Here is a 15,167-nt window from a genome sequence, read left to right as displayed (position 1 = left end):
TGGGTACTTAGAGGTTGTGTAGCTTGCACGGGTCTGGGAGGTGGTAGCAGAGCTTGGATTCAAACCCAGCTGGTTCATATTCAGAGTCTGTGCTTTTGATGACTATCTTAACTATTATGATATAGCCAATAATTTAGGAATCTGAAGGGAGAATATTAATGTACTGTTGCAGAAGTTAAATGTCATATAAAATGTTAATATCCCGGTGCAACCATGCCTGAGAATTTTTATATGCTCTGGTTCAGTGTTTGTACATCATTGAGTAATTAATAGTAAATAATAATCATATTTAACATATTTAAAATAAAGAACTTTTCCTGAATTTGAGTTGTTTATTTAAATAATTTGGACTAAAAGGCACAATACAATAATGAAGAAGTGCCATTATTGTGTATTAAAACTAGCAATGAAACATTTAATACTGATTTGTAAAAAAAGGAAATGGGGATTTAATTATTTTACTCCTGTTGAACATACTGCTGCTCTTTGTAGGTAATGATTGTCATCTTCTTAAAAAGTATTATTTTTCATCTGATCTGAAGTTCTGTTTTTTAGGCTCTTTCAATGCACTTCTTAGAGAACTGGTGGCAGAATTCACTTTGACTGACAACTCAGCCAACACAACTACTTCCCTCCTCAGATCCCTCTGCCACTATGATGATAGTGTTCTACTAGGGTCCTGGCTTCAGGAAACTGATCATAAATCAATTGAAGACCAGGTAGTAAACTATACATTGAAATGATTACTAGGTTGATTGATAAACAATGGTACTAGTATACATTGTCATTTAAAAAGAAAATATTGTAGACTAAGGTTTACTTTTCATTTGTCTTTCTTAAGACATTTAAAAATATCTTCTTAGTGGTGGATAAATAAGGAGAAAAGGTAAGCAGCAATAGTTAGAATTGGGTGAGTTGTCTTTATTTGATAGTCTGTGTATTTAGGTATCCTGTGGCTGCTTTTGCAAAGATCGGTTTTGAGTAGCTTTTTGGTTGTTGGTGTTCTGTTTCAGTTTAGTTTATTTTGTGACAGATTAGAGAGGAATAAAATTTAGTAGACTGAAGATTTAGAACCTTTTTTGCCCACTGAATACATTATTTCATATGTACTTCTTAAAAAGTTTCTAAAGGTCACTTTAAAAAACTTTTTTTGTGAGTTTAAGTTATTCCTGATGTTATTTTGCTTACACATTTTAAGGTGGGTACTATAAAAATGTTTTAGAATGAACAAGATTTTTAAAAAAATGATATCAACTGTTGTGACTTTTTTAGATAGCCAAATTACATCTTTCTCTGTTTAAACATTTCCATAGTTAATCATTCTGTTGTTTTATTATTACCTTTTCTCTCTCCTCCTCTGTTTTACTCTTCATGCCCAGTACTTGGTAAGTGAATTTCCTACAGTAGATTTTGAATGATTTTTATGTCCTCTTTTTGCAGCTCCAGCCAAACAGTGCATCTGGGAGTGGGGCTTTGGAGCATGACCCATCCTCCATTTACTTACGAATACCTGCTGGAGAAGCTGTGCCTGGGCCTCTTCCCCTTGGAGTTTCGGTCATTGACGCTTCCGTGGCTCTTTTTGGTGTAGTGTTTCCTCATGTTTCTTTTAAACACCGGTTAGTATAAAGTCATAGTTAAATATAAATTATTTTTAAGTAGTAGATTTTCCCAGCCAATGAGTTTCCTTCTATTTCTCATTCATTAAGTCTTTTTACTATGAAAAGATATGGAATTTAGTCATTCTTTTATTGCATCAATTGAGATGATTTGGGGGTTTTTTCCTTCATTCTATTAAGGTGATATATTACATTGATTAATTTTTGTCTGTTGAGCCATTCTCAAATTCCAGGAATAAATCCCACTTGGTCATAGTATATACACCTTTTAATGTTCTGCTATAGTTTGCTTATATTTTGTTCAAGATTTCTATGTCAGTATTTGTATTTGTAATTTTCTTGTAGTGTCTGCCTGTCTTTGGTATCAGTGTAAAAGTTTTCAAAATATATTCTGGATGCAAAAAAAAAAAAGTTCACACAATAGTCTCACAAACATAATAACATAAATTGCATGCAGACTCCACATAATTTGAAACTGTTTTTCAGTTTTGAGCCCATGTTCTGGCATCTAATAACTATTGTATTGTGGACCAGGTCTTATACAACAAAATTTTCATTGTAGTAATTTGTTTGCCAGTTTATAAGGCATAGTATGTTTGCCTGTATCTTTAATTAGGGGCAGCAGTTTTCTAAATTTTTTGATTTTGTTATTGAGATAGTAAATGAATGAGAAGTCTACTCCCTAATGTAACATTTTTCAGATGTTAAAATCTGGAATTTGGAACACTAAAGGAATTGATTCTTTTCTTAATGGGAGCATTTTAGTTTGCTATGCTTTATGTCCACAGACACTGTACTTAACTTTTAGGTGTTTTATACTTAAAAGTTTCTTTTTACTGATTTTCCCAGAAGAAGGACTAAAAATGAATTAATGTAAAATCTTCACAGATAGTTCAGGTTTTAAAAACTATGCCTCAAGAACATTGTTGTATTTGTATAGAAAAGATAGCATGTCTTTACATATGTAGGTTACTTGATTAATTTTTAACTTGAGGGGAGAATTTTAAATATGGAATTTTACTTTATCCAGATATCTTCAAGAGCATTTGGTTGCCACGTGAATGTTAAAGACTTAAAAGTGAAAGAATCTTATGAAGCATCTATTTTAATGTTCTTGTTTTAAAACTAGAGAAATCTAGGTCTGAGAGCTTGTGGTTTGCCAAAAATTATACAGCTAGTTGTGAAAGCTGTAACTAGAATCCAGGATTATCTTAACTTTATTAAATCACTTTTGTGAAACAAGATGAAGTAAAAATAGATAATTCTATCAAAAATATAATATATAACATAAATATCCAGGGATGGAGGAATCAGTGAATACATTATGGAAAGTTGATAGGCTGAAGTATGTTTTACAGAGACAATGTTTTGATATCAGCAAATGCTCATTATATAATGTTAAATGAAGAATGTAAAAGGCAAGAAGTGTTGCAATTTCGATTTTAATATATGTAAAAATGTTCAGTGGTTATTCCTAGGTAGTAACTTTTTCTTGATATTTTTCAAATTAAAAGAAATAAATACTTTATAGAAGGGGAAACCCTTTTTTTTAAGTTGCAGGTTTGAGATCAGTTATAGGCACACGATGTTTGATGGCTGTGTTGGAACACATGTACATCTTCTTAGGTGTGTGCCTGATAGCAATGTGGACAATGCCCTGCTTCCTCACCAGAGATGTGGGTCAGTGTCAGAGAGGTGTGCGCATGTCAGCCCGAACAGGTGTCCTCTAAGAACATCTGACTGGGTTACCTCCTGGAGGAAAGACGGTTTCTTCCTATTGGGTTTTTGAGGAATGCTTTGACGTGAGACCTGTGGCCTTTTATAATTGAGCTTAAACCCTTCCAGTGAAATTCCCCTAGATTCCTTTGCCCCACTCTATTTCTTTTTAGGAGAATCTGGTGTGACCTCATTCTCTTTAATCAGAATAGTCTCAAATGGCTGTGATTTGGGGAAGAGGGGTAACTGTCTCATTTTTAAAAAATGAAAGAATGAAACAACCAATTCACCTCTGATTTTTCACATTTAACAAAAGTGACCAAGCTAAATCTTAAAAAAAAACAACTCCCAATTAGCTTCCAAAAACAGGGCATGAAGTACTATTTTCTTCTGTGTGTGAACATTTTTAAATTTCCAACCTAAAAATCTTCCACAGAGATGCACAGCTAATGATGGTTATTCTGTTCAAGAAACCTTGAGCATCTACTTTGTTGCACACTGAAGATGACTCAGATTATGACCTTATTTTGCTGATTGAAACGTAATATCAATCTCTTGTGTTGTGCCAGTTAGTTGTTTCATGTTTGTCTATTAATTCAAAGAAGGGGGGAACTGTAGACCAGGGAATGAAAATAGAGAAGAGATAGAATGGGGCATTATTTGTTAAACAGTGTGTCTTATCTCTGTTTTTTGAGCCATATTTGAATAAAAAGTATTGCTAATGTAATCTTGATTCTATTATAGATTACAGATGTTGGATCACTTTGCTGAATGTGTTAAACAAGCCAAAGGTGTTCGCCAGCAGGCGGTGCAGCTTAATATCTTTACAGCTGTACTTAGTGCACTAAAGGTATTTACTTTTAAAACATAGTAAATGTTCTAAACTGAGATTTTAACTCATACCTTTAATATAGTAATTCAGGCATACCAAGACTATTATATAATCTATAATATTAGGTTGTTAATCTATAATATGGTAATATTAAGATATTACTGTTTTAAAATAAAAGGGCAACAGGTAAAGAGTTTAAATGGGCATGAATTAAATCATATTTTGTAAACTTCAGGGAAAGGGATGTAGGCATTAGTTATGCAAAAAAGATTTGTGCCATTTATATAATCATTAGTATACATCCTTTTTAGAGACTGTCAGCTACCAACCTCTGAGTTTTTTTAAAAAGGAGTGGGGTGGTCATGGTTCCCCTCAGTGGCTGGAAGGCTAGCAAACAACTGTAATGTTTCTGTACAGTATACTTTTACTCATAGGTGTGCTCACTAAAGGCTCTGCTGCAGTTAACACTTTGCCTAGGCAGCACGACTTAAAAGATTTTTGGCCTCAAGTAAATAAATAAATTTACGGAGAAGGCAATGGCACCCCACTCCAGTACTCTTGCCTGGAAAATCCCATGGATGGAGGAGCCTGGTAGGCTGCAATCCGTGGGGTCGCTAAGAGTCGGACACGACTGAGCGACTTCGCTTTCACTTTTCACTTTCATGCATTGGAGAAGGAAATGGCAACCCACTCCAGTGTTCTTGCCTGGAGAATCCCAGGGACGGGGGAGCCTGGTGGCTGCCGTCTATGGGGTCACACAGAGTCGGATACGACTGAAGTGACTTAGCATAGCATAGCATAGCAAATAAATAAATTTAAGTTCCAGGACAGTAAGTATAACTAGAACCAGAGACATTAACCTTTAGTATGATGAAGAAACTTTGTCAGCATTCATGTTTTGTCACTTAGTCATGTCTGACTCTTTGCAACCCCTGTGGACTGTAGCCTACCAGGCTCCTCTGTCCATGGGATTCTCCAGGCATGAATAATGGAGTGGGTTGTCATGCCCTCCTCCAGGGGATCTTCCCGACCCAGGGATCGAACCTGGGTCTCCAGCATTACAGGCAGATTCTTTACCATCTGAGCAACTGACGTTCATTTACTGATTATTCTTAACCTCATTTTGTCTTTAAGTATCTACTGGATATACTCTTTGTGACATAATTATCGTCTCTGGCATTTTTATAATAAAGTATCAGGGTTTCATGTTCATCAGGCCTTTTTCCTTCCTTAAAGTTTAATGATAAATTTCAGTCAGTTAATAACAGTTGTTTTAATAATACAGTGTCCTTTATACATAAAAACAACTTTTAAGTATGTTTCCTTGGTAGAGACACTCCTAGGGATTGTTGGTTTTAGGGCTGATTCAGCTGCAACTATGTTACGTATCATGTTCTGAAATCATGTTTAGGAAAGTGATTGCTGTCAATTTAAAAGGTGTTAATTCTAAGCATAGTATATGCATGGGAAAGCTGGCTGAAGAGAGTAATGTGTGAAGATGTTAATTTACAAATATTGCAGTCCTTTTTTTTTTTTTTAATAACCATAGGGCCTCGCTGAAAACAAAAGTACTTTAGGACCAGAGGAAGTTCGTAAATCTGCTCTGACACTGGTTATGGGGGCCCTGGACAATCCAAACCCCATCTTACGATGTGCAGCAGGGGAAGCTCTTGGAAGAATGGCTCAGGTGGTCGGAGAAGCAACTTTTATTGCTAGAATGGCCCAATATAGCTTTGACAAGTGAGTCTCCCTATCACCAAGTAATTTTCTCTCATAGTCAATGATGTCATTTAGATAATCCATAATTATTATTAACTGGACCATGTATTTGCTACACGGTACATGCTTTCAATGTGGTGTGGGTTTCTTTTTCAGCTCTTGAATGTTATATAATGGAATCAAGAGGGTTGTTAGTAAACGTTTCTCTAAATTATGTGTACTTGGCTCTCAAAGAGGTGCTTTGAAGTTCTTTTCTCTCATTTCTGCTCCCCCACCCCACCATTGCCATTGTTCTTTCTGTTAATATTTCACTTTTTGGACAAGCCATTCTTTTTCTAACTATTACTAAGTTTATCGTTCAGTTTAGTTCAGTTGCTCAGTCGTGTCTGACTCTTTGCGACCCCATGAATCGCAGCACACCAGGCCTCCCTGTCCATCACCAACTCCTGGAGTTCACTCAGACTCATGTCCATCGAGTCGGTGATGCCATCCAGCCTTCTCATCCTCTGTCGTCCCCTTCTCCTCCTGCCCCCAATCCCCCCCAGCATCAGAGTCTTTTCCAATGAGTCAACTCTTCGCATGAGGTGGCCAAAGTACTGGAGTTTCAGCTTCAGCATCATTCCCTCCAAAGAAATCCCAGGGCTAATCTCCTTCAGAATGGACTGGTTTGATCTCCTTGCAGTCCAAGGGACTCTCAAGAGTCTTCTCCAACACCACAGTTCAAAAGCATCAATTCTTCAGCGCTCAGTTTTCTTTGTAGTCCAACTCTGACATCCATAATGACCACTGGAAAAACCATAGCCTTGACTAGATGGACCTTTGTTGGCAAAATAATGTCTCTACTTTTTAATATGCTATCTAGGTTGGTAAGTTTATCATTACTTAAATTATTTCTGAAACGGGATATATTTAGCATTAGCTTTAAAGAATTTTGTGGCATTTAAAAGAGTGACCTCAGAGATCCAAATAAATGTGATTAAGATGATAAATACAGTTTATTAGTGACTGTTTGTTGTTAATCAAGTACGTAAGTAGAGTAGTTGAAAATCAAGAGTGGTTAGGAATTAACATTTGATTAATATAAACTAATCATTCTTAAGTATGGTATATCTTGAGTATTAATTATACTAAACTACATTGTGATTATCAACAAGAGAGAGGTTGGGAGAAGCAGTGGTTGTGAAGTAGTAATTCTAAAGAAGTGTTTTCGGAACTCGGGTGGGTTGAGGATAATGCCCCAGTGTTACCCCTTGACTCACTAAGGATAATACAAGTGGGAAGAATACAGTCAAAATATTCCCACTTAGTCTTCTGCAGGATGGCTTCAGTTATTTTCTAGTGATAGATTAGCTTTACCTTTTTCAAGTGTCTCTCATTGATCCTGAAATCAACTTTTGTTAAAGATATTTTAAAAGAACCAATCTTAACCACCTGTTTTGTGGTTTGTGTTCTGTTATTAATAGGTAAAATTGGAATGTATTTCTTTGGAAAACTCTTGAATGGTTAATTTTTCTTTAGTTACCAGCGGTTTTAATTTATGTGTCTTCAGTACCTATCAGAGTATCTGTTTCATACGTAATCTGGTGAAACACAAGGACATTTCATTCATATTCATACCTGTCCGGTTAATGGTGTGCAGGTGTTCTCAATGCTTAGTTTCATTAGCTTTTCCAAATAATTTATTATGATCTAAAGTTAATTATTACATAGATTTGAAGTTACCCATTTTTTTTCACATTTTCATTTATCTGAAACTGGGATTTGTCTTAAAATCTCCATAAAGTGTTATAATTATTGGGCAGCATTCTCACTTTGACACCTCTGGGAAATGTATATTCTTATATCTTAGATAATGTACTTTATTGAATAGATAATTATTACTGACAAAATTGGCTCAAGTTTCATTTTAGCTCACTGGCATGAACTTTGAAAAGTGACTCTGTGAAGGAAGCTTTCTAATCTGTATAATGCTTTAGAATGCACAGTGTCATTCATTCTTCTTTCATTCCTCAAAACAACTGCTATATAGGAGTAATGATAATGTTTTGTTTTACAGATGGAGAAACTGAGGTATAGAGAGATAAAGACCCCTTATCCAAGGATATAATATATTAGAAATATTGCTAAAGTATTTCCCTGGTAGTCCAGTGGCTAAGACTCCACAATCGCAATGCGGAGGGATCAGGTTCAATCTCTGGTCAGGGAAGATCCTACATGCCATGTGGTGTGGTCGAAAAAAAAAAGTACTGCTCTGGATGCACTTAGTTCACGTCTTTCTTCGCTGCATTTCCTAATGTCTATTCTATCATGACAGCATTTGTATTTTTCTTTGCCATAGGCAAACTAACCAGCCAGAGTCTTGGGATGGTTTTTTATCCCTTGACTTTATTTCACTTTTATTAGTTTAATTATGGATGATTTATTGAGAGTCATAATACAGTTTGTTTGGGTTTTTTTTTAGGAATACAGTTTTTAAAATGTAATCAAAGTTGCTTTCTAGGTTCCTTTGCTATTTTAGGAGCTTTGTTCTTAGTGGGATTTTCATCTTCTCTAACAGTAACTATGTTGGTGCATGATTATGTCATAGTCTTTTTGTCTTATTTGTCTTTTATTGAAAGCACCAGTGGTTAAAATATATTTCAAATGGCTCTTGTATTTTTGAGGAATAATTAATATTAAAAACTCTGAAGTTGTAGTTTCTTTTTCATGTTTTCTCTGAAGTGAAAATAGGCTTTTATTCAGTGAAATGTGTGATTTTAGCCATTTTAAATTAAGTCTCTAACGTTTGTTAATGAGTAGAGAAAGAAGTAATCATGATTGTAATCTTTTTTGATTTCCAGAATAGATCCCTTTTATTGTGTGATTCATAAGCTTGTTGTTGCCATAGGGAAAGAGAAGAAACAATCCCTGAAGCATGACTCTTTTCCAGGTTGAAGTCAGCTCGAGATGTTGTGTCCAGAACCGGCCACTCATTGGCTCTGGGCTGTTTGCATCGTTATGTTGGTGGTATCGGCTCAGGACAACATCTGAAGACCAGTGTCAGCATTTTGTTGGCCCTGGCACAGGATGGAACATCCTCTGAAGTCCAGGTAGGATGTCAAGTTTTTTATTATGAAATACGAAAATATTACTTGTAGGAAAATTTATTTCTAAAAAATGGTAATGATTCTGATGAGTTGTTAGGGAAAATGTCTTGGGGTCTTTCTCTTTCATTTTGTTTTATGAGTGTATAACAGGATTTTGTATTTGAACCTAATCCTAAAGTCTGTCTTATTCTGGGAATTTGACCCATTCCATACATTCCTTGAAGCATCATTTCTTTTTATTATTTATTATCCTTGGTACATGTTTCCTCTTCTTTGTATTTCCTTACATTTGGTAGATTGATCAAATTTCTTTTAATAACCTTTCTTTCTCTCTTCCTCTAGTACCCTAACCCAGGTACAGGGTCATGGGTTGAGTCTTCAAGTGTACTCCTTGAATTTCGTTTTTTCTTTCTTTTCAAATATTTTATACAAATATAGATTTAAATACAGTAAGAGGCAAAAACTTCATGTGTGTGAAGATATCCTAGATTCTTGATTTGCCATTTCACACTAATGCACCAAAAAATATCGAGTATCCAGTAGGTTTCAACTTGCCAGCTTCATACTGGGACTCAGATGATGACAGAAGAGACAAGTTTGATTGCTATTATTGCCTGTGTATAGATGGGTTCCTTCGCCATCAGAAAAGGATTCAGAATCCACCAGAGGCTTCTTAGTCTACAGGCTTAGTTTGCTTTGACTTCTTGGAAAATGTTTCCAGCTATAAAGCACAAACGTCCCCAAAGAACTAAAAGCACAAATGAAATAATCTTGCCCCTTAAGAGGGTCTATGCTGTTTTTTTGTTTTTTTTTTAAACACTGTTTCCACAGTAGTCTGCAAGAAAAGAATAGAACTATAAAATTATTTTACCTAAGAAGATGCTGCTTTCTTCTTTTATGTCAAAGAGTCGGTGCTAATTTTCTTTCCTTTGTCTTCATTTTTTTCTCAGCCCTCTCTTGCTTTAATTTCTTAAAACCACACTCCTGTAAGTGACTGCTTCACATGATTCATTCCTATGACATGATGTTTTACTATAATGTAGATCACATACATTCCCTCAAAGCTGCTATTTCAGTTCTCATCTGCACAAGAATAGTATGGTAGCATTCTTCAGTTTTCTGTAAGGTCTCTTCTGTGTTAAGAATCCTAACTCAAAAATTATACTTCACGGTCAAATTATTGTATACATGTATTCAGCTGTAATTACTAGAGATTTATTGTTGGATAGTGGTTTCTTTTTTGTATCCTCAACTCCTGTGTTGAGATCTCTGTTCTTACTTTGTTTTTACTTGATAGGAAAACTTCCTTTAACAATAATAATCTTGAGAAGGGTTGTTGAGTGGCGTGTTTTTTGATTCCTTGCATAACTGAAATAAAAGAACTCTATTTAATCTTCAAATTTGAATGATATTTGGTTGGATATACTATTCCTGGCACACAGTCCTTTTTTTTTCATTATTCATAAATGTTTTGGTATTTTTTATGTTGCATGTGAGAGTCTCATAGTAGCTTAATTTTCTGAGTTAAATTTCCACAGATATTAACATCTCAGTTTTTTATCAGCTATCTATAAAAGCTTTCAAATATGTTCTTTAAGATGTATAAGATAACATATAAGCCAATTATCAAATTAACTGATGTACAAATACTGTAAAGTTTTTCTGCAGTGTGGCTTTGAATATCCAGATATAAAACTTTAGTGATAAATACATTTTCTTCTTTTATGCTGTGCATGTATTTTCCACTCCCAAAAGACTTCGGTTTATGTATTGATAATAAATTTCTAACATAATGGAGCTTATAGACATCATAGCTGTCTCTTCCCCTGGCTTTTTATTTCTTTTGCTGAGGAACTTATCTGAACTATGTCTATATGTTTATAACCTTACATTTTGGTTTACTAGCATTTTCCCTCTATCCTTGCAGCTTAGAAATTTCATCAGATTGCATATAAGTTTATCTTTTCTTTTTCAGTTTCTGGTACTTATTTGCGTATTGAGCCTCTTGTCTTTGTCCTCATTATTTTAAATTTTTTGTGTTTTCACTATGTGTTACAAGATAATCTTCCAATTGAACCTCTAATTGAAAAAGTAATGATTTTTGTATTTAATAATTTGTTGTTTAGTTGCTCAGTCATGTCCAACCCTTTCGTGACCCCATGGACTGTAGCTCGCCAGGCTCCTCTGTCCTTGGGATTTCTCAGGCAAGAAGACTGGAGTGGGTTGCCATTTCCCTTCTCCAGTATTTAATAATAATTATTCTTTTTTTCTAGCTTTCTACTGAACATTTAATATAAATCCTGGGTGTTTTTTTTTTTTTTTTTTAAAAACACTTCTCCTTTGTACTTCAATTATATTGCCTTAAAAATCCTTGCAATAATTTTATTAAAATACTCTTTTCTTCTTCTATTAATTTTTTTCTCCAAAATGTGTCTTCTGGTCTTCCTCCCTCAAGCTGCTATATTCTGATTACTTTTCTCAGTAGGTGTGGTTTCTATACATAATTGTCCAACTCAGGTTGCTTAATTCCCTAGGATTGGAGTAGATTGACAAGTAGTAGAAAGTAAGGTATGGATTTTTTTTTCCTACCACGTTGTCAAGTTGGGAAACTTCTCTATTGAGACCTCTGTGTCCTCAGCTCAGGAGTGCAGCTTTCCTTTGGAGATGCCAATAGCAAAAATAAAAGGTACTGGTTTCCCTCTCCGCTGAGAGGAATGAGAAAATTGGACCAGATGATTTTAACTTACCAAAAGAAAAAGGGAGAAGGCAGTTTCCCTATCTGTTAGGATATAGTCTGTGCTTCTCGTGCTGTCTGTGTCCTGAAGACCAAGAGAGTAGACATGGAATGGGACCAGAGAAGGGGTGCTGAGACGGCCTTCACATCTCTTCTGTAAGTGGACTGGCAGCCCACACACCCACTCAGAACCTTCCCGACGCTGCAGCCCAGGCTTCCCAGCATAGATGGTGCCTCCCCGCATCCTTCTCCTTGACACAGAGAGGCTTCTAGTAAGGCTGCAGTTGAGTTAGGAAGGCCAACCAACAACACCCTCCATCTCTCCTGCACTTACCTGGTACATGCTCCTTCACTGCAGCAAAGCCCAAACCTATTACAGGCAAGGCACTCGAGTTTTAAAACCTACGAAGAGAGTTCTATAAATGAGGTGCTCAGAAACTGGAGAAGGAGGCAGACGGCAGCAGTGGTGCCGAAGCACTTCAGTCAGCAGAACGCCTGGGCTGTGGTGGGGTCCTAAGCAGACCTCATGGAAAAGGTGAGGCTTCAGCCCTGGTGAAGAGGGTGATTTTACTGAGAACAGGAAGGAAATGAGAGCCCAAACCTAGCCAGATCCCCAAGGTGTGAACTGTATGAAGCAGGACCTTTAACTGCTCTTCAGTCAATCCATTGTGGCTTCAAAAATATGTATAGGTAAAATCTCTTAAGAATTGAGAACTGAATGAGGTGTCTGAGAGTGTGTATTTGGTAATAAAGCGGAGAGGTTTTTTGTTTTTTAAAGGTGCTTTCTTTAACATGTGGGTGTGGGCAGTTTAAAGGATTTTTCATTTTCTTAAGCCTGTGCTGATTACAGTACATTGCTCCAGGTTAATTTTGCACATACTGTTAGCCACTAAGATTATTTGTGCTTAGTAAACATAAATTAGAGCTTGAAAAGATTCAGTGACTTGAAGAGCTGTTATGTGAATGTCATTGCTTGAGAAATAGATCTGAGTACTACAGAACATTGGTGTGGTCATGGTTTTATTTCAGGCTAGTTTCTTAGCAAAATTGTAAAGCCATATCGGATGTCCTTTTAGCATCCACTAAATTAAACTCTCATTACATAAGTTTCTCTTTTTGGGAGTTGTGAAATGCATGTAATTTTAATAGAGGAAATGAGTTCATCAATGAAACTTTTTCCCTGACACTTAAAGTCACACTGCAAAGGAACTTTAAACATAGCATTTGTGTATCGGTTGCTTTGGTCAATGGCTACTAGTAGCTTATGTGTTGACCTTTACTCATTTAAGGAATATATTTTAAAATATTTCTATTTATTAAAAATGAATTATTAGTATTATGAAAATTCAAGTTAAAATATCAGTTGACTATACTGTTTACAATAAGATAGACTTATATTTTATTCCAGACTTGGTCCCTTCACTCGCTTGCTTTGATAGTGGATTCTAGTGGCCCAATGTATCGTGGATACGTAGAGCCAACGTTATCTCTAGTTCTTACCTTGCTGTTGACAGTTCCACCCTCACATACAGAAGTTCATCAGTGTTTGGGGAGATGCTTGGGTGCTATAATAACTACTGTTGGACCGGAACTACAAGGTGAGTAACTTCATCTTAAGCTAAAGGGATTACACAGATAATAACTGTCTTTCAGCTTCCTGAATATTACCTTCACATTGCCTAAAGAAATCTTATAATAATCATTTCTGTGTGTTATACACTGGCAATTTACTGAATACCCGGAGCTCTCCTTTTTATGTGTGCTATTTAATTTACTCCCCTTAAGAAAACTGTGATATGAAGATGCTTTTTGAACTTTTGAGCAGAAAAAACACCTAAAATGTTACTTGGAGCCCTATGAAGTCAAAGGTGAAAGTGGAGTTCCTTTGGCCTGAGGTGCCATCTACTTGTCTTCATGGACTCTAGCTTCACTTTTTTGTTTTTTTAACTCTTAAGAAATATATTATTTTCTCTCAGGAATTAAACTCAGAGAAGTTAAGTAACTTGCCTTGAGTCATTCAACTGAGGAGTAGCAGATTTGTGATCCTAAGGCCCAAATTCTTACCATGTACTTCCACTGAAATAATTCTACAAATGGTTAACTTAAACACTCAGGTCAGAAAATTATTGTGAATTTATGCAAAATATATGAGCTACTTTCAGAGCTTTCTCTTTTCCCCCTACTATTTATTAAATCTTTCAGTGAGTCTAGCTTTTTATATATATTATCTCATTTGATTCTAACAGCAATCCTGATAAAGGTATATCTCTCCATTTTACAGATGAATTACTGGGGCTGAGAAAGGTTAAGCACTTTCCCAAGATTTTATATATATTATATAGCCAGTGAGGGCTTCCCAGGTGGCACAGTGGTAGAGAAACCGCCTGCCAGTGCAGGAGACACAGGAGACGCAGCTTCAGTCCCTGGTTCGGGAAGATCCCCTGGAGAAGGAAGTGGCAACCCACCCCAGTGTTCTTGCTGGGAAAATTTCATAGACAGAGGAGCCTGACAGGCTGTAGTCCATGCATAACTGAGCACACACATAGAGACACACACACACACACACCCGCCAATGAGTGGTTGGAATCAGAGGTCAAGCTCAGGTAAATTTCCTTTGCCTGTTTGCCTGCATTCTTAACTACTATGCTTCATTGCCTCCATTCAGATAGTTACTTTAAAAAAAAGAGGGAAGTGAAAAAACAAAGGATATTGAGGAATGCTAGGAATTGAAAAATATATGATTTATACATGTCTCTGTCTTGATCTCGGTGTCCTCTTTGATAAGGTCAATATTTCTTTCTTCCAGTGAATATCACAGGTATGTAGAGAGAATAAATATGTGCCCTTGATTAAGTGTAGGTGTCTACCAAGTACTGTCTGATATGGTGGTGAGGCCTGTGTGTGTCAAACTAGAATATGACTCTTGTGTAACTCTGTGATTTCCTTGTTTGGTCTCTGGGTGAGTGTGTGTGCTCAGTCTCATAAGGCATGTCCAACTCTTTGCGACCCTGTGGATTGTAGTTTTCGGGGTCCTCTGTGGGATTTCCCAGGCAAGAATACTGGAGTAGGTTGCTGTTTCCATCTCCGGGTATCTTCATGACCCAGGGATTGAATCCATATCTCCTGTGCTGGCAGGTGGATTCTTTACCACTAAGCCATTAGGGAAGCCCTGTTTGGTCTTTATATAAAAAAATTTTTTTTGCATTGGTAAAAATTTTAAGTCACTTATATTTGGCAGCTAAGATATTTTTATCTAGACAGTGTGTAATACTACACAATTTATTTTTCCTATCTGTCCTAAAAATTGCCGTTAATCTTATTAGCAAAATAGGATTTGACATTATTTTATCATAGAAGTGGTACGGTTATTTGAAAAAGAACCAGAGAATAAGGAATGTTCTGGCTCTTCCAAAGGAAACAATGGTAGGCTTAAAAGACAATATAGTTTATCAGAGGATAAATAT

At 36.0% G+C, this 15,167-nt stretch overlaps 1 protein-coding gene across 4 annotated transcripts in view; it reads left to right on the top strand.

The window, feature by feature from the left end:
* HEATR5B (HEAT repeat containing 5B) overlaps positions 1–15,167 on the top strand; it is a 102,520-nt gene that overhangs the window by 30,219 nt on the left and 57,134 nt on the right. For all 4 annotated transcript variants that reach the window (XM_019969989.2, XM_019969987.2, XM_019969988.2 and 1 more), the window contains 6 exons: positions 556–719; positions 1,441–1,616; positions 4,077–4,182; positions 5,714–5,904; positions 8,813–8,972; positions 13,112–13,301. In XM_019969989.2, the coding sequence (XP_019825548.2) occupies positions 556–719; positions 1,441–1,616; positions 4,077–4,182; positions 5,714–5,904; positions 8,813–8,972; positions 13,112–13,301 (987 nt within the window). The remainder of the gene's footprint in view (positions 1–555; positions 720–1,440; positions 1,617–4,076; positions 4,183–5,713; positions 5,905–8,812; positions 8,973–13,111; positions 13,302–15,167) is intronic.

Source organism: Bos indicus, chromosome 11 (assembly GCF_029378745.1).
Source record: "Bos indicus isolate NIAB-ARS_2022 breed Sahiwal x Tharparkar chromosome 11, NIAB-ARS_B.indTharparkar_mat_pri_1.0, whole genome shotgun sequence".
Taxonomy (NCBI): Eukaryota; Metazoa; Chordata; class Mammalia; order Artiodactyla; family Bovidae; genus Bos; species Bos indicus.
The sequence above is the reverse complement of the archived record's forward strand: the minus strand, read 5'-3'. Positions and strand labels throughout refer to the sequence as shown.